This window comes from Fusarium solani, assembly GCF_023522795.1.
Source record: "Fusarium solani strain SB1 chromosome Unknown bctg00000005, whole genome shotgun sequence".
NCBI lineage: Eukaryota > Fungi > Ascomycota > Sordariomycetes > Hypocreales > Nectriaceae > Fusarium > Fusarium solani.
Window position 1 is genome coordinate 410795 of NW_027072153.1, and position 21994 is coordinate 432788.

Genomic DNA, 21994 nt, shown 5'->3' on the forward strand with positions numbered 1-21994 from the left:
TCATCTGGCTCATCCCCGAGAAGTCGATCCTCCAAGTCTTGGACAAGAGCGGAGGCTGCAACAGACTTGCCGGCCCCAGGCTCACCGAAACAGAACAGCGTCTGCGAACTAGATTCGAGCCATGTCCTGTACTCGGCTGATTCCAACAACCAGTCAAGTGTTCCAGGGTGCCATTTGCTGGCATAGTCAGCCAGCTGAGGGCTGTAGTCGGTCTTTGTCGGCCACTTTGTACCGGAGTCTGAACCCATCGAGACAGCTTGAGGCAGCAAATGCGATGAATTTTTGATTCGAAATGGAGGCATTCCGAGCTCTACGGCAGGTAATATTTAGGCACCTAGGTGGCGCTGTGTAGATGCCTAAATTATGTCAGCAAGTTCTTAAGGGATGCCTCTCATACACCCACAGCCGGCTGTGCATTTAATATCAGATTCTTACTTGCATAGCCGGCTGTGCGTGTATGGAGAGGGCCTGGAGGACTGTCTAACTAGGCTTACGACGTTGCTTCTCTCTTCACCATAAAGTAATAACGCTTAAGATATCAGTTTTAGTAACTTAAAAGTATATATTTATAATAAGGGCTTCTTTTTATCTACTTTATTTTAGTTAAGATATTTCACTAGGGACGCATTCTAACAAGTAGCTAAACGTAGGGATGCTGCTTAAATATAGCTATTATATTAGATTTAGTTTGTATCTTTAAAACTATTAATGGTGGCTTGCGGCCTGCACCCAACGCCTAGGGACAGGCAGGGCGCCGAACCGACACCTCTCCGCCCGCGGACAAATTAAACGACTGTGAAGAGTCTCCCCCCCCCCCCCAAGGCAAAAGAGAACACGCTCTACTTTTTTCACAAGTAGAGATGCCTATAAATCTTTACGAGGGCCCTGCGAAGTGCCAAATGGCTCCGCGGAGTAGCTATATGCAGACATGTATTGCTTGTTCTTGGCCATCAACCGACTTGCAAACTAGGCATACTTGAAACTCAACAAGAAAATAATATAACTCCCCCCTAGTGCCCCTCGTTCTCGATCCCCTGCTAACCAGTGATGGATTTCTGTGCAGTTTCCCTGGCAGCCTGTCCCACCTCGGTCAGAAGCTGGGAGACACTCTCTGGAACACTCTGACCGGAATAGCCGCCAGAAATCTCAAGAGTGATAGTCTCGACCTCGTCGCAGACACGGCCATCGATGAGTGCCATACGGCAGAGCGTGAGGATTCCCTCGGCAAACATGGCCTTCTTGTACGCCTGCCTCATCGTGACCGCAGCGCGGTTCTTCATCTCATCGATGAGGAGCAACAATTTAGTCGCTCTCTCCTTGAGGTCAACAAACCCACCCAGAAGCGCAGCCAAGCCCTTGTTGAGCCCATCCGTCGTCACTTGGAGTGTAGGCACCTGCTGAGCCAGCTGCTCCAAAGCAACGCGTCTGACATTGAGCTCGTTTTGCCTGTTCATCACCTCGATGAGAGAGTTGTGCGCTTTCAGCCACTGCTCCTGTGCGTTGTGCAATCTTCTCGTCTCTTGTTCGATTTTTCGAATGTTTCCCTCCACGTCGCCGAAAACAAAACCTCCGAGAAACTGCACCTGGTTTTAGTTTGAGATCGCTTGGCGGGGTTCATCACTCTTACCGAAAAGCCTTCTGGAAGCTGGTTACCTGTGTTCTCTCTCTCATCCTGGGCTCGTTGCAGGGCATCTGCAGCCTCTTGTTGCTGTCGAGCCCATACTTCGACGTCTTGCTGACTCCGCTCGGTCTGATGCTGGTTGGCGTCCATCTCCATCCTAGTCTGCTCTAGTGCTCCCTGGATATCCCTCTTCAACTGCTCGATTTCATCTGTCTGAAAGGAGGCGACCTGACATTGTGAGCACTAAGCATCGATGGCGGACTTTGATGTCACCTACTTGTATATGGATACTGCTCAGCTGCTCAAGGCCGGTCTGGGAGGCCGCCTGGCAGTCACCGAAAGCCCGGGAACACTGATCAAAAATGGTCATCTTTTGTACATCGTCGTCCTGCCGCCCATCATAGTCTCCGCGAATGAACACAGCAAGCTTGTAGAGCTGAAGAAGGGCTATCTCTAGCCGGTTGACGGCCATGTTGAGATGTTCCTTGACTGTAGAACGGAGCGTTCCATCTTGGGCGGCCAGCTTCTGCTTGCAGATTTCGAGTCTCCTGGTCAGTTCCTGGTAAGGACCTGGCGAGGCAGCGAGAACTGAGGCTGCTTGAGAGACGTCGGGCAACGCAGACACGAACTGAGGGAACCCAAATGGGGGTTTTGCCACAGCCCAAGGTGATGCAAACGCCATGATTGCTAGAGTTTGAGTGCTTTAGAGAGATAAGGAAAGCAGTGTATTGAGAGAAATTGGTTCAGGAAAGTTGAACGACAAAGGTTCAAGCATCCAAATATATGTGTTGCTAATACGGTCGCACTGAAGAGTCCGATAATTTTCCTGTACTTGAAATTGTATAGCATAGTCTCTGCCTTTGGACCTGCTCGCCATGCTCACTTTGTGACTTTCACAAGAGATTCCAGATCCAGATGTGCGGGGATGCTCTAATGCAGCTGAGGAGATAGTCTCTTCCAATATAGGTTTGGGTTCCGCTAGTCGCATTCTTAGCCAGCCAAATTTGGATAGTTCTGTATCGTATCCATCAGCTGATGGAACTATAGTTGTTTTGTCTCAGCTCTCAGACAATATAGCTAAGGTGGGGTCGCTTGCATAAGACTATTGGATATGTGCACAAGCTGGTATCGGCGCTTAACCAAGTTGTACGGATAGAACGGTCTCGATGCTAGACCACTAGCGAGTAACGGAGGTAGAAACAATTTCTAGAACTTCAGCTAGCCACAGAGATGGGAATAACCTCGACGCTAGGTTTTCAGCCAGCCAGAGTAATGAATTGAACAGACAAAGGCAAAAGTCTAGATCGCTCATGCAAGATGACGAAAAACACAGCCCAGAACCACCAACTGAGCATGGGAGAGGCCTCCATAAAGAATGCAGGATGTTACCCTCGTGTGGGTCAGTCTTCTCAAGAGAAGTCGATATTAGCTGTATAAATGCTTTGCCTTCGACTGTCCGAGCACAGAGGCCTACTCTGCAATCATAAATCTCTCTTTTCCTATTCCGAAAGATCAACGTTCTCGAAGCAACCATCATGGCTCTCTCTCCGCAGCAAATTGACCTCTTGGTGAGGAAGGAGGACGCTGGCGCCGCGGCTGAACGCATGATGCGGGAGACGAAGAACTCCCTTTTGTTCCAGTTCCGATGGGAGGACCTTCTAATGTCAAGTCCAGTGGCTCTAAATTGCATCAGTGCTTGCATAGTTGCTGCAGGCTCTCCAGATGCCAATGTCACCTTGACGCCTCCCAGGGACGGTTTCAAGTACTTGGTGTAAGTGTTGTCTTCCAGATTGCTGAAACAGTGACTGAACTCGACGCAGTGACTTTGGTGGCAAGTACGGACTCCAGGCCAATTTGGTGAGGTGCACCGACTTGGGTCGATTCGCCTTCATTGAGACAGAGTCGAGCATGGGCAGGATCAACATGTTGGCGCAAAGGTTCCACCAAACGGTGAGTGCGACGAAAAATGAACAGTTCAAGATGCTAATTAGCTCTAGTTTGATGATATAATGCAAATCCTTTGGAACCCACAGGACGCAAGGAGGATGCTTCGAGTACAGTTGGATACATTGTGCCGTTCATCTTTGGAATGCGTCGAAGCTGCCAAGTCAATCGATGGGAAGTTTGAAGAGTGGCTCTACCATGCTTGTGAACTTCACCTAGCCTGTGTCGCAACGCAGGCTTCCAACGAAGACCAGCTGTCTGTGAACGAGATTGAATCGGCTGTCACCAAGGCATCCATTGATTATCGGAAGCAGACTGGGGATGAGGCCAAGGCTGCAACTAGGAACCTGGAACAGTCCTTGGACGCGGTAACTGAGGCATACAAGAAGGCCTCGGATGATTTCCCCACTGGGTGAGTATTGTCATAAGCTCCAACCATGGCTGGACTTGGGCTAACATCTTCAGTTGGGATATCCTTGGTGAGCGCATTGTCGAACAGCTGGCCGATAGCTTGACCACGGCCTTGAACCAAGCCATTCCCGCCCTGGTATCCAACTTGAGCCCTGCTGCAAAGGCTACAGCGTACACCGATATGGCGAAAGACATAATCGGGAGGGATGGCAACAAGAATGCGGCGTCCAACAATAGCGTGGCGCCCACAGCTCCGAACGCTCCGAGTGCGACTAGGCCGAAGGATGCAACTGACCCTGCTTACAACCAGGTTGGGCGTGACCTGATTTATTGGGATCTTGTTAACGCTGTCTTCATTGGCACGGACGGCGGTGTCGACTGGGACAAGGCGAAGGGAGAAGCAGGCCAATCCACCGCATTTGCGGCCAAGATGCTGGGTAATTCGCAACGACTGTTTGCCTCTTTGGCCACTTCTGCAGAGCCCAGTCAGCAATACAAGGTAGCTTTGGAAACAGTCTGCAAGGTTAGTCATGTATCACTCACTGCAAGTATCCAAGCTCATGCTCATTAGATCGCAACTGGTATTGTCGCCGAGCTGGACAAGGCCAAGGACATCACGTATACTGTGCCAGCAAAGGATTCGGCTCTTGTCAAAGGTTGGCAAAAGGACTTCCTGAACGCGTATGCAAAGGCAGTCGAGCTGAACACAACCGCGAAGTCTCTCCCAGGATCGACTGCTAATGGAGTAAGTTTTCCCCTAGCACCGCATATGACGCATGCTAACAAGGCGAAACAGAGCGTCGTGCCAGCCAGAGGCGTTGGCCAAGATACTCAAACAGCTCAGATCCATTCCAAGACCACACAGGCCCAGGCAGTTCTCGAATCGGCCAAGAATCGGCTCAACGCTGCATCGGCAGCCTTGACTACCACTCAGGAGACCTACCAGAAGTCCACTGCACTTCTTGGTGAGCAGCAGAACAAGTTGGGTGAGCTCAATGCCTCGCTGGACCGCCTCAAGGGTTCGAACCTGAAGATGGTAAATATCCCCATTAGCTATTGCAGTCCGTAAAACGTTGACTTACCATTACTTTCAGGATGCAATCAAGTCGATCCTCGCTCATTGCATCACGTTGGTTATGAAGCTCAAGAACGAGGTTACAAATCTCGTGCGGTTCTTCAAGGCCATCACGACAATCATCCAGTTCGTCGCTGAGAAACATGCCAACCCATACATCGAGACTATCAAGGTGATCACCAGCGGTGGTGACGATCCAGGCGAGTCGTACAAGCTCGGAGCGTATACGTTGACGGACCTGCAACAAAGTGTAAGTCGATCCCCCTATATTGGAAACTTGGCTGACAACTCTCTCAGTCGTGCTTCAACAGCATTATCACCATTCGGTCTTACTACTCGGTCTTTGGTGACATTGCTTCCATGTGGAATCAGGTCTCGCGATCGTCCGTCTTCCCGGGACTGCATATTATCGACCAAATTTCCTCTTTCGACCCAAGCGAAGACTCTAGCATGGTTCGCAGGAGAGCAAATGAGCTCCAAGAATGGTCAAAGAGGGCAATCGACGATATTTCGAGGAAGGCGAAGGACGTAAGAAGCGACTTAAAAATCCTTGTTCTGCCACTAGGCTAACGCATTTACAGAGACAAGCCAAGCTCACGGGAGCGATGGAGTCGCGTGTGGCCGAGATCAGCGAGAAGACCAAGAGGCTTCCATCTGCTGCACCTGAGATCTCCAAGGCCATCACTTCTGGAGCAGAGACAGCTCAAAAAGCTGCTCAGCAAGGGATTCAAACCGAAGCAGACCAGAGCCTTCTGGTGAAGCTGCTCGCCAGGGGAGAGGCGTTCTGAGAGGCGCTCGAACACTGTTCAGCATGCCGTGGGTTTGGTTTTGCCATGCGATCTTCTGGCTCAGTTAACCCATCACGGGCCGGGCTTCAACTAGAATAAAGAACACATTATTAACATATCATAGCATTATATCCCAATACTAACATAGTAGCTTTTTTTTAACCTTCTGCTGCCTATAGTAGAAGACTTATACCTAGCTGCATCATCATAAAAGGTTAAACCTCTCATGGGGTATTTAACTACTCTAACCTCCGTATGAGAAATAAGAGAGGATTATCCATCTCTACCTTCTCAAGACTGCAGTTTCTCAACACAAGGTTTTGCCATGCAATGAGTCCTAGATGGGCGATGTTAAGCATTGAGTAAGGGGTCTTATTCAACCATGTCGTTGAAGTTTGGCAATTTGATCAATGTTTTTACTCAATATGGATCGGAGTATTGCGAATACTGAGCTCTCGTAAATACACTTATCTCATACAAGACACCATCTCCCATCTCCTGTTTGTCAGCTGATCCCATTCATGCTCCCAGAACCACACATGGCCGATCCTCGATATTCCACCATGTGAGTGCCTCTCAACCAAAAGCACACTGAGTCGACCCTTTCCCGACCTCTATCTAAGCTGTCTCGTCCAATGACGATGCATTCGGCCCACCTCCTCAAGCGATCTTCTGCCTTCTTTCCCTTCCAGTCCTTAATAAACTCCGGATACTGGTCCCAGATCACGTCCATTTTTGTATCTTGATCGACCCACAAGCCATAGATGTCCTCCCAGTCGCGATCCTCTGGAACGCTCGTGTCTTTCTCAAACGAGAGCTCCGCCACACTCGTCCACAGAACCAACAGCGAGAACTGCGTCTCCGGCACTAGCAGCGCGGCAGGTATGTCTTTCAGGCTAACCATTGCACGTGTATCTCCTCTCCAATTAGGGCTCTTCCACCGCGACGGTTCATATGCAGCTTGCGAAGGCTTTTCTTCATGGGCGATGTGCTTCAGAATAAGATTATCCTCTCCCGTGTCGCTGCTCACAATGTGATAAAACTCCAAGCCGGCAGTGGGACCCACGAAATCGCTAGGCTCGGCCCAGATCTCTCCTACCCAGCCGACCCACGACCAGCTCGGAAAACATGCCTGGACCGTCTTGACTACTCCATTCTCATCGCCGCCTCCGACCTCGATACGACAACGTCCCGTTCGTCGATGCGGCCGTTGTAGACAGCACGGCCAGGCAATAGTGACAGCGAAAAACTCTTTAGGCAAGCCTAGAGGAACTCGAACCCAGTTACCTCTGTCACAGCCCTCAAGACTCCCCCTATCGCGTCGAGACCGTCACTCTCGTTGGTAAGGTCTCGCTTCAGGTAGTTACCTACAAGTGTCTGATAGGTCATGTCGAAACTCTTTGCTGAGGACGGGTTCCAAAGATCCTGTAGAAGATGGCTATCGAAGGCCGGGTCGTAGATGACGGTTTGTTTCTTCTCACGCCATTGAGGGAGTTCCCAGCATGCATCTTCTCGCCAAGTTGCTTGCCGGCATTCCCAATACACTTGTTCGGGAGTAAAGATGAGCCAACGCTGTGACAGCATAGCCTCTTGATAGGTCCAGCCGCGCGTAAACCAGCAAGAGTCTCCGACGAGTTCGCGGCTTGTTCGTATCGGTTCATGCGTTTGAACAAGCCATGTGGGCTCGTTGTCAGTGTCTTGGTCGCCTCCGATCAAGAATGGCTCCTCTTGTTGAAACCGCGTCCCGGCCCGGACACCTGGCAGACCGCTGAATGCATTGTCTCCCGCCGCATTGACAATAGTAAGAGTTGCACGTCCGTAGATGATGTCCATGCGTGGCACAAAGTGCATCTTGTCAGTGACCGAATCTTGGATGATACACAGACTATCAGTCCAAAGATACTTCTCTCCGACCCCTCTTGTAACCTCGATCGCATCCGCAATGGTCTCTGGGGTCCACGATGCCTTCAAAGCGCCCTCCTTTTTGAGTTCCCCAAGCGTAGCATCCGTTAGGGTGCGGAATCTCTTTTTGCCCCAGACGTAGCTTATCGCTACCCATGAGACTTTCTCAATATCTTCCACCTCTACAATAGAGTATGTCTCGACGTTAATAAGACGAATGAATCGCAGAGAGCATGATCCAAGTGGAATTCGTCCAGGCTGGCAGTTTCCATCGTGAGTCGCATCGCAGAAACTCTTCCACTTTCGGAAAAGTCGCAAGTCCGCCATAAGGGGTCGTCTCCTCCCGATGTACGGTTCTGTATCCGGCCACGACAACGGGTCATCCACATCAGCATTATCAGCAGTATCGAAAATGTCAACCACCCTCGCAATGTGCTCTTCGCATTTTTGAAACTTGAGCTCAGGCTCAAGCCATTCCTCTGAGTCATCAGGATCTTGCACTCGGATCCTTACCCGAAGAATCGACAGAGTTCCTCCCGTATATGTTCCGTAAGATGCATCTTCTTCGTAAAGCCTCCATTTCTCTGAAAGCTCCGTCGGCCAAATGGTGACACCCGATGTCGATAGGTCTATGTGGTCGAGAGAAACGTACTTCTCTGTGGCCCATTTCTCAAAAGCAGACCAAACCTTTTCACAGAGGAGACAATTATCCACAGATCCTTTGATATCGGATAACGTTTGCGGTCGCCTTCTCCCTGAGACGCGATTTTCCCTGCCTTGGTCGCTTTCTTCTTCGTCAGTTTCTTCAGCATCGCTTCCTGCTCTATCATCTTCGTTTCCATCTTCCATCTCCAAGTCGAGAGATGCCTCCACGGCTGGATCCTCATCAGACCTGTAGGATGCAATCAGTACAAAGCTTGTCATGCAATTGGTTTTGAAACAGACATACCCTTCATCGTCAAGTTGGATAGAGCCAGATGACGACTCCACGTATCCCATCTCATGCATCCCGGCACGGGTACAAAACATGCAGAATTTCGACATTGCAACTGTGGTCTTGAGTCTTTTGACCTTGGGAGATGCCATGTGAGCCATTTCTGACCCGCATAGGGCTGCAAACTCAGCGCGGACGAAAGTACAGAGCACTTAATTAAGCAAAGAATTTGGAGCTTACAGCAAGATTTTATCAAGAGTAATAAGTCTAGCCTCGAATGTAGAGTAAGGAAATAAAGGTCAAAATGTCGGGTCCCAGGCACACCAGGTCATGAAGATGGAGGTCGGGGAAGAGATGCGGGCACGAATATGATCCTATGATATCTTGACAGGTGGGTCAGGCTCACTGTTGTGTGACAAGGCTGCCTGGTTCAACGAATGGAGCATCGCCAGTTGAGTTTTCTCAATTGGCAGTGAGGCTTTGGTTTGCTCCATTCACTCTTCGTTCGTTGCTGGCGAACAACATGCAACGAGTCAAATGAGAGCTGAGGAGTCAGTGCTCTTAAATAGACTATTATGGCCATTGTCTGACTGCTTCATTTGCCGTTTTGGGAAGCGCGCATCGAAAATACCCAAAGATCTTTATCAGGTTTTGTCAGTGCACGATGAGTTGACAGTGAATCAGTCTCGACATTTTTCCATTTTCGCCTCAAACTTGGAGTTTCGCTCAAAACGGCAATGTAATAATGCCTTCTCACGGTTTGCCAGATATTGCCATTGCAGGAAGAATTTAATAGCATCATAAGGTACAATCTCTACCTTGTCCTCACCTTTCTCTCTCTTCATCTCAACTTCGCATCTCAGTTCAAGCTTGCACTTCATCCATCTCAACATTCCATACTCTGCACGAGTCATTGTGCATCCGCTTCACTCAATCATCCTCCCTTCCCAAGCACTACCGTTTCGTGGACATCTCTCGAAGCCCCAGAACTCTCCATCCTATCCCCCGACTTGATTGTTGCATCAACCAGCTTGTACGTCCAACTCCTCAAGTGTACGACTTTGCTAACTGAGTGAAAAGCCCACCCAGCATCCCTCACCTAGATCCAGGCTGCAAGTCTTGACAACCAGCACCATGCACGTTCAGAGCAAGGTAAGCTGCAGAACCCCAACGCTTAATCGTCACCACTAACAACACCAGTACGAGATGCATTTCCCCTTCTTGCGTCTCCCCAGGGAGATACAGGACGAGATCATCAAGTATCTCTTGCCGGCCATGGTTCTCCCAACGACCGAAGAACTTCCATGTTACAAAGACAAATGGGGCTTCCCGGGAACCTTGGAGCGCATTGAGCACAAAAATTGCGCCTATCTTCGTGATTCCTGCAAACAAATCAGGAACATTGTCGACAGAATTCGCCCCATCAGGTCAACCCGTGGCTTCCGTTTCGATCCCAAGCGCGATACGCTCAAAGTTTGGGAGATGACAATCCCCGACTCGGACCCCTATGGGGACGGGCACTGGGACTGGTCGATACCAGCTCGCAAACTCCTCACCGTTTTCCCGTCTGCACGGAGCCCGATTAATGGCGAGTCAACCGGAGTGTCCGACCCAATTTGGGATGAGGATGATAACTTCGATATGGAATTCGACATGGACACCCTCTCGGAATATTTCCCAATGATTGAGGAGATCACCCTGGTGATTCAGTCTGCCGGGTGGGAATGGCACATTGACGGGTTCCAGATGTATGGACCAGATGTTGTGGACCGCAGACATTTCAATGACGACTGGGGCCGCGCGAGAGTTGGGAACCTCCGTGATAGGGATGCCGAAGACCATTTCATGACTCGAGGAATCAGAGGCAGCACCCCGTACCGCTGGAAAGGGTGCGGTTCCAACTTTTTTTGATCTACTCGATATGCAGACTATCGAGCCAACCAGACTTTCCTGGTACGCACCCTACATCGGATTCTACGGGTACAGCCGGGGCACATATTCCATGGGGGGCAACTGGCCAGGCTTTCGTTACTACACCGACACGAAGGAGGTCGAGTTCAGTCCTTTGTCCTTTTCCGAGATCAGCTTCGCAACCGACAGACAAGACACGCCCAAGCGCGAACCCGAGGGTGGACGCGATGCGCAACTGGTTTCGCGAGTGTGGATAATCCGCCCTGGAAGACCAGCGCCTCCTGTTGAGCCACATCATTGCTGGGTCAAAATGGAGGAGTGGGAAGAGGGCGATCCGGACTGGATTTGGCAAGTGGCAAACACTTGGAAGATGGTCAGCGTAACGCTCTCCTCTTACAACATTGACAACAAGCACGGTCTCCATCTCAAAGAATACGAGAGCATTGTTAGCTCCGAGAACTGGCAGTTGTAGTTGTCTTACAGGGAGATAACTGGGAGGCTAGGAGTTTGGGAGAGCTGGGGCTCTTGCTAGTATCGGAGTAGATAGCCAGCTCCAATCTACTCATCGCTGACTTTGTTGCTCAAGATACCTCACAGACTGGCTTCCTTGTGATTTGGCATGGTGATAGGTTGTTCGTAGGCAGGCTGGCTGTTGAACAAACGAGACACCAGTGCAGATGATTCATTAGCTTATCCTACCCTGAGGACAATTAAGAAAGGATCATAAGAATTATAAAATAATAAGTAACAAATATCTAAATATTGATTTCTATTATGCTCTTACTTTGCTTATTTTACTATATTTTTTATTAATTATATTCAAGAGAGTTCAGTATCTTTGCCGTTCTGTTGTCTCGTTAGTCTGTTGACCCGCGTGGCGGTGGACATATCTAGCCAGGTGCACGAACAGAGATGGAATATACGCAAGATGGACAAAGATTTGATTCTTTTTACCCTCCTCTACCACTCTAAAATGACTTTTCAAAGACCTAGCATGCCAGTTACGTGGCAAACCCTCCGGCACGACGGCCATTCCTTGCAGAACGCTAACAACAATTCCCAAGCGACAAAGTTTCATAAAGTCCGTAGCTCCCTTCGCGGAGCAGATCATCCACAAGATCGGTCTACAGCGAGCTCTTGGCAGCCTCAACCCGCTTCTGGGCTAGACCGCCCAGCTTCTCAGCAGCGGCGCCGAGGCTCCGAGGATCAGCGCCTCGGACCATGGCCTGGCCGTTGACGGCGACCTGGTTTCCCTCCTTGAAGAAGAGAAAGGTGGGCATGGCGGTGACGCCGTAGGTGCGGGCGACGTCCTGGACGTGGTCGACGTTGACCTTTGCGAAGGCAAGCACGTCGGGGACGCTGTGCTTGGTGGCGAGGGTCTCAAAGACGGGGGCGATGGCCTTGCAGGGGGGCACCAGTCGGCAAAGAAGTCGACGGCGACGTAGGTTGTCGAGTTGAGCAGGGATTGGAGCTCCTCAGATGAGTTGATGTGGTGGATCATTTTGGCTGTTGACGGGTGGCGTGTGAAGAGGTCTAAGCGGTATCTTTTGCTCGGGAGATGAAGAGATGGAGGCTTCTTTTCGAGGAGGATTTTCTTGCGATTTCTTGGCTTGTTTCTTGGATCGTTGAGGCCTTCAACTTCTTTATATTTTCCCCTCGGCAAATGCATGGATCACGGCAGAATCCCGCAGACCAGCTTTGAAATCCCGAGTCCACGTGACGTTACGCCATTTGCGCAGCTGATTCCTCATTCTGGCTGTGTAAGCCACAGCTAACAGCCACAGTGATCATTATGTAAGGATGCCGTAGCCGTGGCGCATTGCCGAATGATTTGTGATTTTAGTCAGCTGTCGGCGACCAGATTTGAAGTACGCCGAATGATTCCAGAACCACCAGCAATTGATACCGGAGCAATCTCTCAGCCATGGGGAAGATAGGGCAACTAAATAAATTCAGCTAGCCTTATCGCCTTTATTGACTACTCACGTCAAATCACGCCACCTTTTTCACGACTAATATGATCTGACGGCGCAACTATCTCTTGCTGTATGTCACTCTTATTTCTACTAAATTACCCTAGACCATTCTGCCACTTTTTGTCCGCGACTCAATCAGGTCCCAACTTGTCTACATCTCGTGTGGCTCCCCTCCTGAAACCCTCGCTTCTGACAGACTTGACAAATGACAGATCCGGGGAGCGCTTCCGTGTGCATCCCCCTCACTCTTATCACATCGTGACAAACGGTAACAGTAAACCCACCTGAGGAGTAACAGGGAGGCCACTTTATAACCTTGCCGTGCGGGAAACCCACGATGCCCCTCAAAGAAGGCTCAATGCCCCCTCAAAAAAAGCCACGAGACCCGTCACGACAGGCACGACAGACGAATTGATGTGTCGTCAATGACATGTCTGCTCCAGACCCCAAGATGGCCCGGATCAACGCTCCGCCGAAAAGAGATTGGGTTTTGCTAGCCTCGGATCAAAGTTGCCAGACACCTGGCGCTAGTTGACCCCATCACGGACATGATTTCCGCTAAGAAATAGCCGATTTGCACAGAAGACAATGCATACAATAGATCGATCAGGTACGAGACGGAGGCGGGAACGCATGATGGCCATTTGAGTTTTTTTGTCGCAAGAAGAAATAGGGGGCAGGAATTATAAGGGGATCTGACACAACCAGTTACAAATGGCCCGCCAAGGTGTTTCCATTTGTCCACTAAAATCCGGCATTATCACAGAGAGATATAGTGGGAATGGTCCATCGTCTTGCGGCGCAGAATGACGTGCCCCCTCTGGTTGGACAAGGGAGCTCGGCTGTCCCTAATCGGCAGGTGGGGAGCCGCAAAGGGGAAATGCTTGCGTCGGTCGGGCTGAGAGAGAGGCAAGGCAAGGTTGTCCGCGGATCGCATCCCAGACGTTACCCTCCGTCGGTACCGTCGCAGACAAGAACGGTGGCTTCGGCGGATGACTCGGACCTTTAAGGGAACATTCTTCCGCAAGTCTGCAGCGTGTAGAACGGCCGCCGCAAGAGCCACTAGAAGGGCTATACAGCGCATGATAAAGATTTCCGTTCAGGGCCACCGTCGTCTTGTCGCTACCCCCTGTGGCCTGCAGGTTTTGTCTCCGAGAGGTCCAAGAGCCCAGACCCTTCTTGGTAGGTCGAATCGAAATCTCGCGCGCCGAGGCACGCCACATGGGCGTTGGCCAGGGCTTTGTAGCGTCCCCACGTGGTGGGGAAGTTTATGTGGAGCGATTTACTCGAGTCAGCAGTCGCCCGGCCAGAGTTCCCGAGTCAGTCAGTCCATAAGAGAGTTAGGAGGTTCGAGAGAAGGTCAAAGCAAAGCGAAGCCACAAGGGGGTGTGCGTGCTTGTGCTTGTGCAGCGGAATTTATGCCGTACCTACGTAAAGATACTCGAGTGCTTTGACATTCATATCGCGGAAAGGAGGCAGACAGATAGATATGACAAGATAACAAAGATGGTCACATCTCAACATGCAACAAATGCTTCCATTTTTCTTCTCTGCCTTTGCCACCCCGTAAGCCATGTCGCCACCCTGGCCCTCGACATGCTGCAGCCGAGCAAATCTGTTGGTTCGTCGGCCTGTAGCCACCCTCAAGGAACTCGCGGGACGCCTCTGCCCATTGGCCAACCCGAGGTCCGTGGCGCCCACGGCTTGATTCGGTTGACGGAGCAGAGAACGTGGCACCATGTCTCGCTCAGCCGCGATAGCGTTCTTTTTCTTCTTTCTTCCTTGTCTTTTACCCCTGGGCCTTGGCCTGTACCGTTCCTGTGGGACGGGCAGGACGTCCGCGCAGCCCCGGCCCATTCACAGCTCGCGATTATCGGCCGAGGACTGGTGATGTGCCCAGTCAAAATGCGAGTCTGGAAGCTCCAGAAGCCCAGCTCTGGCGTCCAGGCTAAGCCGACTAGTGAAGAGCTGGACTGGCCGGATCAAGGAAAGCCCCTGAGGGTCCTGCACCCCATCCCAAATAAAAAGTAATGAGGCCATCCCTCTCTCTCGCCCACCCCCGCGTTGCTTGCTTTGCGCATTTCCTTTTTCTCCTCAAAAGAAACAGTGTCTTTGCGGAGAAGGACGAGCCATGCGTCGTGGTAGCATCGTCAACCCTCACTGACGCGACACACCCGCCGATCCCCCTCATTTTCCGAATCGATACCCGTTGATGATCACAATATTGTCGAGTCAAGAGTTTTGATCGTTCGTTCCTTCGTAACTACCAACCATGTCGGCCTTTGTGACAGAGATATGGACGTGGTATGCGTTGACGTGGGTGATTGTCATCTGTAGGATGTACGTGAGATATTGAGCCTCTTCCACTGTATTACCTAGCTAACCATGGCTTGCGCAGGATATCACGACGCATGCTACTCGGATCCATCAAGAAGCTCCAAGTTGAAGACTACCTGATGCTATTTGCCATGGTCCGTCCGCCCCTCCGATCGAATGCGCGAAAGCGAATCCTCCCCTCGTTCTAACACGCCGAAATAGATCACCGACACGGTCCTCATGGTCGGCATGTCGATTGTCTCTCGGACGAGCAGCAACCTCATCGATCCCAACGATAAGCATGTCATGTCCCAGGCAGAGATCGATGAGCGAGTCCGCGGATCCAAATGTGTTCTCGTGGTTGAGCAGATGCAGATCATCACCATCTGGACGATGAAGTACTGCTTGCTGCTCATGTACAACCGACTTACGTACGTGATCTGTGTGACGTTTCCTTTGAGGAATTGCGACCCTAACGTTCTGTAGGATGAGTTTGCGACAAAACATTGCCGTCAAGTTTGTCGCCGCCTATGTCACACTCGGACTTGTTCTTATGGAGATTCTCTACCTTGGAGTTTGGTGCCGACCCTTTAACCAGTTCTGGGCTGTGCCTCCCAAGAACAGTACGTGCCAAACATGGTCCTCTGTGGGAGATCAATTGCTAACGGTCATCAGCCCAATGCGCCACCCAGACAAACCATCTCATTGTCAACACCGTCCTCAACATCTCGTCCGATGTCATGATCATCTTGATTCCCATGCCCATCTTCCTCAAGTCCCAATTGCCCCTGAAGCGCAAGATCGTCCTCATTGGTGTCTTTGCCCTGGGTGCCTTTACAGTACGCCGTTCTGCCACCTGACGTCTCGGATTGCTCACTCACACTGTTTCAGATCCTTTCCGCCATCCTTAGCAAGTTCTACAGCTTCAACGAACCCTTTGGCTCCAACTGGACCTTCTGGTACGTCCGAGAGTCGTCGACGGCCCTCCTCACGTCCAACCTTCCCTACATCTGGACCCTCCTCCGCCGTCTCTTCAACCTCGGCTCCTTCAATGGCTCGTCCTATGGCAAGCGCTCGACGAACCCTTCGACCGCCTTCCGATCCAACTTTACCAACCACCGCTCCGGCGTGCGCTCCCAGGTCAGGGCCGAAGGAGGCACCCTGCACCGCCTCGACAGCGAGGAGCAGATCAACGCCACCTACTCAATGCCTCTCAAGATCTACCAGAAGCACGAGGTCGAGATCAGCAGCGAAGAGGCTGGTCCCGAAGATCGACGAAGTCCTCCGGGCGTTGTCCCTCGCGACTTGGAGGGTCACAAAGACCTGAGCACACGTAGTTCATCACGCGACGACATGGAGACTGGCTCAGAGAGGTCAGCCGTGGGCGTCGTCAAGGTGTTCCACGGAGTATGAAACAAAGGGGAAATGAGGACCATTTCTGCCTACGGGATAAACTTGCGATTGTTTTGTTTTGTATAAGTGATTGAAACGTGAGGGTATCATAATGACTGGAATGGATACCCAATAATGTACAAATATGTTTAATACATAAACCCTGTGCCCATTGAATGGCACTGATAGAATAACAACAGCAATGTCGCTACCCCTGTTTCTCTGAGTTGCGGTAGGGACCGTCTGAGGTGAAACGTGAGCAAGGTCCGTCTATTTCGTCTATATGGACCCTGGTTGAACAAGATTAAAGGAAAAACATTACGTCGTATCGTTCGTATCGTCAAAGGTTGTGTAGTCGAAGGTGGTCAGCCAGCGCAGTAAGGGCTCTTCTTCCTGATCCATTCACCCCATCGCCAGAGTACACACGGGACGAGCAAGCAGAGAAACATGGCCGTACCAGCAAGCAGACCGTTTCCCCAAGCAATACCCAGCTTTTCGTACATGGCAGGGGCAAAGAGGGGGAAGCTGAAGCCAGCCATGGTTCTAACGAATGCTGCTGCCCCAGTAGCACTGGCGGCGTATCGTTCGTAGGAGTCGACGATGTATGTTTGAGCGCATTGGAAGGACTGAATCAAGCCTGCTGCGAAGATGGCTGCACCGATGTTGGGTATAATCCAATGGAGTTGGAGATGTGCTGAGACACCGTATAATACCAGACCAGCTGGTGTTACAAGTGCCGTGGGAAACATTAGGGGCACGCGGAATTCGGGTCGGCCGGGGTGGTTGTAGTGGTTCTTGAGGGTAGCGTAGACCTGCAGATCAACTGTTAGTAACCTTTATGGTAGGTATGAGCAGCATTGGAGAGTTACCTTGTCGATCAGAGGTCCAGAGATCTGAAGACCTATCACAAACCCAACGCCTAGGGATAGATAGTTTAAACTGGCTCGGCCAGGCTCTTGATCGTATTGCTCTTCCCACACCATGGGGAACGAAGCAAGTCTGGAGTGGTGTCAGATGAGAAGACATAGCCCGAGGAGGATACTCACACTAGGTACATGAGTCCATAGAGATAAGCTCTGTACAACGCCGTGATCTGAATAGCTGGCTGCGTAAACAACATGATGAACGGCCTCATCAGATTCTTCCGTAGCGACTGTAAGAACGTTCGATCGGGATTCTCAAACTCGGTGTGCAAGGCCATGTTGCCAGTCTCCTTGCGCAGCTTGTCGGCCTTTTTCTTGAGAATCTTGGGAGGGTACGTCTCGTTCAGGAAGAGGAAGGCGAGGACTTGGACGAGGGCGTCGGCCATGGAAACTACCCAGAAGACCCAACGCCAGTTCATGTACTGGGTCAGGTAACCTCCGGCTGCCAGGATGTTAGTAGATGTTAGAAGTTGAGATAATATTGTGGTATACTTACCGATAGGTCCAACAGCAGGCCCAAGGAATGGAGCAAGACTGTAGATGGCTGTTGCCGTTCCTCGTTCTTCAGCTCTCCAACAATCACTAAGGACACCTCCTCCAAGCTATCATGCCAAGTATTAGCGGAGTCAACATCAAAATGGCAAGTCAAACTCACAGCTTGTGGAGCACTCCCACCAAGACCACTCAAGAACCGAAACACAAGGATCTGGTTCTTGGTCTGGGAGAAGCCACACACGGTGTTGAAGATGAGATAGATCATATTCGCAGACTGGAGAACAACAACCCTCCCGTACATCTCAGACAAGGGTGCCAACAGAAAAGGACCAATGGCGTAGGCGAGCAGGAAGATGGACATGATGAGATAAGTCTCAAAGTCCGACTCGATGTCAAACTCATCCGCCAAGTCGGGCAAAGCCGGGGCGAGCATGGTGGACGAGACGGGGGAGATGAAGGTGAAGCAAGAAACAAGTATAGTTGAAAGCCACTTCTTGTGCTTGGTCCAGTTGTGAGGGTTGGCAGGATCCTTGTTGCCATCCCAGGTCACCTTTGCGTCAACGAGTCAGCACATTGCATGGAAGGCGTGCTAGAAGCTCAAGACAAGGGGGGGTTGGCTAGGCGCTTACTAAGTTGGGGTCTTCTTCTGGTGTTTCTAGAAGAGTTTCCGGATCCGACTGCTCCTCTAAATCGCGCACCGGACCGTACTGTTGTTGACCAGCTTGATGTGCAGCATCCGGAACTTCGAGAAGAGAGGGCATTGGTCGTGGACGACGTAGAGGAGTAATGTCGGGTGGATCATGTCCCTCTCCCTCGTCCATCAGCCACGGGTAGTTGTGGCGTGATTTCTCATAGTTGGTGAGAACGTCGAACCTAGGACTCCAAGACCTCCAGATGGAAGACCGGGAGTTGGCTCGGGACAGAGTATGGATGCTCATGGTGGGTAGTGTAGTAAGAATAGCGAAGGTGTTATTCTAGACTGAGCTGCAGTGCAGGGCACAGAAGAGAAAAAAGGGCGTTTGTGAAGAAACGAGAGAATGGTGTTAACGAATGAATCTGTGTGATTGATGCTTGACCTGTCTCTCCCTTGAAATGATGATCATCACAGCGGCATTTTATCTATTCATGCCAGAGCATCAATCCATCACATACAAGCTGGCAATCACCTCCAGCCCCCCCATCCCATCAAGATCCAAGATTACGATCAAGGCACAGCCCTTCGCTAAAGGAATAGAAAAGAAGAAAAAGGGTCCACACGCGCCATCATTCCGCATCAGCTCTCGTGGCGGGTCTAGCTGCACCGCCTAAATGCCATGCCATGACCAACGCCGATGCCGTCATCAAACCCAATGAGATGCGCTCTTCTCGCATAAATGTTTCAAGAGCACGAGACTGACAGGCTTTTGCGGGCCTTTGAAACAGCTGTCACTGGTCGTCTCTTTGTTACGCGGCCCCGCAACGAAGCTCCATGATCCCTGTCGGTCATCATGACAGATTGTTCGTCATGGTGGTGGCTGATGGCTCTTATCACAGCCTCTCTCATGCTCTCGACATCCTATTCGTCGAGAAAGAGATGCCAAGAGGGACAGATCAGTTAAGGTTTGCCAGAGTCGATCTTGGCCCCGTTTCAGCTGTTCTAAATATGAATGCCCTCCTCAGCTGCCGCTGCCGTGGAGGCATCTGATTGGGAGCGGTATTCCAGTCTTAAACGCGGGTCACGTTAGGCTCGACGGCCAAGCATTTCTTGACCAAGAAGCTAAATTCGACCCCGTCTGCCACTTTACAGTACACTCGGGATGAGCCAAGTCCCCGAGTCTACCATCCTGCCCCGGTACAGAAATAAGCTTGTCTGCATGCTCTACCGAGGACGTGAATACCAAGACTCGATGATCGACCTCAGCCTTCTGCCACAGCATTGGCAATGACGCGTCCACAGTCCTACAACTTTGCCCGACTCACCTTATTCAAACCGTCCTGGCCCTTTCACTCTATCTGTACCCAGTGGCTGGGGCTGCTCGCGTGACGTGAGTGGATGTCATTGTCCCCGCGACACTTTCTCGACGATTCCTGTGTGAGAAGGAAGACATACGACATGTTGCTATTCCGGGCAATGCCCTCGATTCCTCTCCCAGCGCCTTCTTCTTGGCGGGTAGGACCCTACGCGAGAGAGGCTGAGCGAGAGAGGCGAAACGTGCTGGCCTCGAGAGTCTGTGAATGAGGATGAACACCATGACCTAGATGAGCGGAATTAGAATGGTTGGATTGTCAAGAATATCTCGTCGTACAAGGAATCTGTTCCATCTATAAAACGATGCATCTGCACCCGTGAATCCATCTGGGAATATCATCATCAGTCCAAACCAACACTTTACTCTTCAACATTCGCTTCACCCTCAGCCCTACAACTTGGCAACTTACATTCGCTCTGAATAATTACACTCCTACACTCGCTACCCACACTCTACCTCTCAAACTCTCTTATCACACGCTCTTATCTCACACACTCCTCTTGACTCTACCTGACTCAGCAATGGGCTCCATCCCAATGCCAAGCGCCATGAGAATCCTCGTCTGCCCTTCCGGCTTCAAAGGAAGTCTCGAGCCCGGCACGGCGGCCGACTGCATTGAGGCCGGCATCCTCGCCGTTGAGCCTCACGCCTCGGTCCGTAAAGTCCCGCTCGTCGACGGGGGAGAGGGCTTCACCCGCGCCATCGTCTCGGCGACCGGAGGCACGCTCCGCCAGGTCCCCGTGACTGGGCCCGTGGGCGAGCCCATCTCATCCTTCTTTGGCATCTTGGGCCGCTCCGGTGGGGAAGACGCGGAAGCCTGCACTGCTGTGCTGGAAATGGCTGCTGCCGCCGGTCTCAGCTTAGTGCCCCCCAGCCGCCGCGACCCCGGCAGCACCACCACATTTGGCGTTGGGGAGCTCATTCTCGCTGCCCTAGACGCTGGGGCCACCCGTATTCTCATCGGATGCGGGGACTCTGGAACCTGTGATGGTGGTGCGGGGATGCTCCAGGCTCTTGGCGCGACTCTACTCGATACCAACGGGCGCTCTCTGCCAACCGCTCGAGGCGGTGAATCCCTCCTTGCCCTCGACTCCATCGATCTGTCTGGGGTCGATCCTCGCATCTGGAAGACCAAGATTGACGTTGCTGTCAACTGGCACAACGTCCTCTGTGGACCTGACGGCGTAGCCAACGTCTTTGGTCCGCAGAAGGGATCTACCCCAGAGCAGACTCAACGTCTCAGCCTCGCCATGGAGACCCTCGCGGGCGTAGCCAGCCGCATCCTCTGCGACAAGACTCTCCGACTAGCCCCAGGTGGTGGCGCATCGGGAGGTCTCGGAACAGGTCTTCGCCTGGTTGGGGCGCACCTTCGACCCAGGTATGAGATTGTGATGCAATACATCAACCTCCACAGCATCTTTGACGAGTGCGACCTGGTCCTGACGGCCGAGGGTGGCATCGACGACCAAACCCCACGGGGCAAGATCCCCGCAGAGGTTGCCCGCCTGGCCAAGAAGCACGGCCTCCCCGTCATCGCCATCGCGGGGACGATTGGGCCTGGCGCCAGGGTCAACTACGACATCGGGATCGACGCTTTTACTTGTATCATCCAGCGGCCCATGACATTGGACGACGCCGTTAGCGAGGCCGAGAAGCTGACCAAGGAGAGCGCAGAGTCGGTCATGAGGATTGTGGAGGTTGGAAGGATGCTGGGAAAGACGTATTAACGATTAATGATTACTGTATGTTCATGACTAGCGCAAATGCCTCAAATATTGACCCCATAATGAAACACTGCCTCCCACCGTTGGTGATACCTTGCAGGGGAAGAGTCCAAGGGGGGACTCGGGGGAGAGAAGATGACGCGGGGAAGATCCCCTCTTCTGCGACTCCTATTCGCCAAGAGACCCTCGGCAGTCAAAACTAGCTCCATGTTCACTCCGCAAACTTAATGTTTAAGCTTAACCTCCTTCCGTAATAGGAAGGGTTCTCTCTGCGGGCGTACGGGAAATGCCGCATATATTTGGCGTCTGTATGGGCACTCGTTGGCTCCAAATCATCCCCAGATCAAGCGTAGGCGACCAGATTGCTCCCTCTTATCGAACCACGTGCTATCGACCTTGGCTGGCCCTCATTCGACAGTGGCCTCTTTCCAGAAGAAAAGAACCACCCCGGGAAGGTTTGGTGGCCAGATAGAGTTCAAGCCCGCGCCAAATACCCTGGCTTTTATTGTTTGACATGATGCTCTGATTGGTGGACGAGGATACATGGCTGTCTCACTGCCTTGGCGACTACTC

At 51.6% G+C, this 21994-nt stretch overlaps 9 protein-coding genes across 9 annotated transcripts; 5 read left to right on the forward strand and 4 right to left on the reverse strand.

Annotated features, from left to right (window-relative positions):
* Positions 1-1037: 1037 nt before the first annotated feature.
* Positions 1038-2303, reverse strand: MRS44_008528 (uncharacterized protein; the record flags this gene model as incomplete). Its single annotated transcript, XM_046273844.2, has 3 exons — positions 1038-1577; positions 1628-1849; positions 1899-2303. The coding sequence occupies 3 exons, from the start codon at positions 2301-2303 to the stop codon at positions 1038-1040; spliced, it is 1167 nt and encodes a 388-aa protein (XP_046131979.2).
* Positions 2304-3156: 853 nt separating this feature from the next.
* MRS44_008529 (uncharacterized protein) lies at positions 3157-5839 on the forward strand (the record flags this gene model as incomplete). Its single annotated transcript, XM_046279492.2, has 9 exons — positions 3157-3392; positions 3442-3571; positions 3619-3977; positions 4031-4499; positions 4548-4721; positions 4773-5012; positions 5071-5301; positions 5349-5579; positions 5633-5839. 9 exons carry the CDS (start codon positions 3157-3159, stop codon positions 5837-5839), a joined length of 2277 nt encoding a protein of 758 aa, XP_046131980.2.
* A 505-nt stretch (positions 5840-6344) lies between these two features.
* Positions 6345-8827, reverse strand: MRS44_008530 (uncharacterized protein; the record flags this gene model as incomplete). Its single annotated transcript, XM_065620965.1, has 3 exons — positions 6345-7102; positions 7207-8633; positions 8691-8827. 3 exons carry the CDS (start codon positions 8825-8827, stop codon positions 6345-6347), a joined length of 2322 nt encoding a protein of 773 aa, XP_065477037.1.
* A 982-nt stretch (positions 8828-9809) lies between these two features.
* MRS44_008531 (uncharacterized protein) lies at positions 9810-11058 on the forward strand (the record flags this gene model as incomplete). Its single annotated transcript, XM_065620966.1, has 3 exons — positions 9810-9827; positions 9876-10564; positions 10620-11058. The coding sequence occupies 3 exons, from the start codon at positions 9810-9812 to the stop codon at positions 11056-11058; spliced, it is 1146 nt and encodes a 381-aa protein (XP_065477038.1).
* A 652-nt stretch (positions 11059-11710) lies between these two features.
* On the reverse strand, positions 11711-12087 carry MRS44_008532 (uncharacterized protein; the record flags this gene model as incomplete). The annotated part of the gene is made up of 2 exons (XM_065620967.1): positions 11711-11945; positions 12002-12087. The coding sequence occupies 2 exons, from the start codon at positions 12085-12087 to the stop codon at positions 11711-11713; spliced, it is 321 nt and encodes a 106-aa protein (XP_065477039.1).
* Positions 12088-14068: 1981 nt separating this feature from the next.
* On the forward strand, positions 14069-14593 carry MRS44_008533 (uncharacterized protein; the record flags this gene model as incomplete). Its single annotated transcript, XM_065620968.1, has 1 exon — positions 14069-14593. The coding sequence occupies one exon, from the start codon at positions 14069-14071 to the stop codon at positions 14591-14593; it is 525 nt and encodes a 174-aa protein (XP_065477040.1).
* A 241-nt stretch (positions 14594-14834) lies between these two features.
* On the forward strand, positions 14835-16291 carry MRS44_008534 (uncharacterized protein; the record flags this gene model as incomplete). The annotated part of the gene is made up of 6 exons (XM_046269592.2): positions 14835-14902; positions 14961-15033; positions 15101-15309; positions 15365-15501; positions 15554-15717; positions 15770-16291. 6 exons carry the CDS (start codon positions 14835-14837, stop codon positions 16289-16291), a joined length of 1173 nt encoding a protein of 390 aa, XP_046131984.2.
* Positions 16292-16635: 344 nt separating this feature from the next.
* MRS44_008535 (uncharacterized protein) lies at positions 16636-18626 on the reverse strand (the record flags this gene model as incomplete). The annotated part of the gene is made up of 6 exons (XM_046279493.2): positions 16636-17082; positions 17140-17269; positions 17317-17635; positions 17690-17795; positions 17849-18238; positions 18318-18626. 6 exons carry the CDS (start codon positions 18624-18626, stop codon positions 16636-16638), a joined length of 1701 nt encoding a protein of 566 aa, XP_046131985.1.
* A 1592-nt stretch (positions 18627-20218) lies between these two features.
* Positions 20219-21424, forward strand: MRS44_008536 (uncharacterized protein; the record flags this gene model as incomplete). The annotated part of the gene is made up of 1 exon (XM_046269593.2): positions 20219-21424. One exon carries the CDS (start codon positions 20219-20221, stop codon positions 21422-21424), a length of 1206 nt encoding a protein of 401 aa, XP_046131986.2.
* Between the last annotated feature and the right edge of the window lie 570 nt (positions 21425-21994).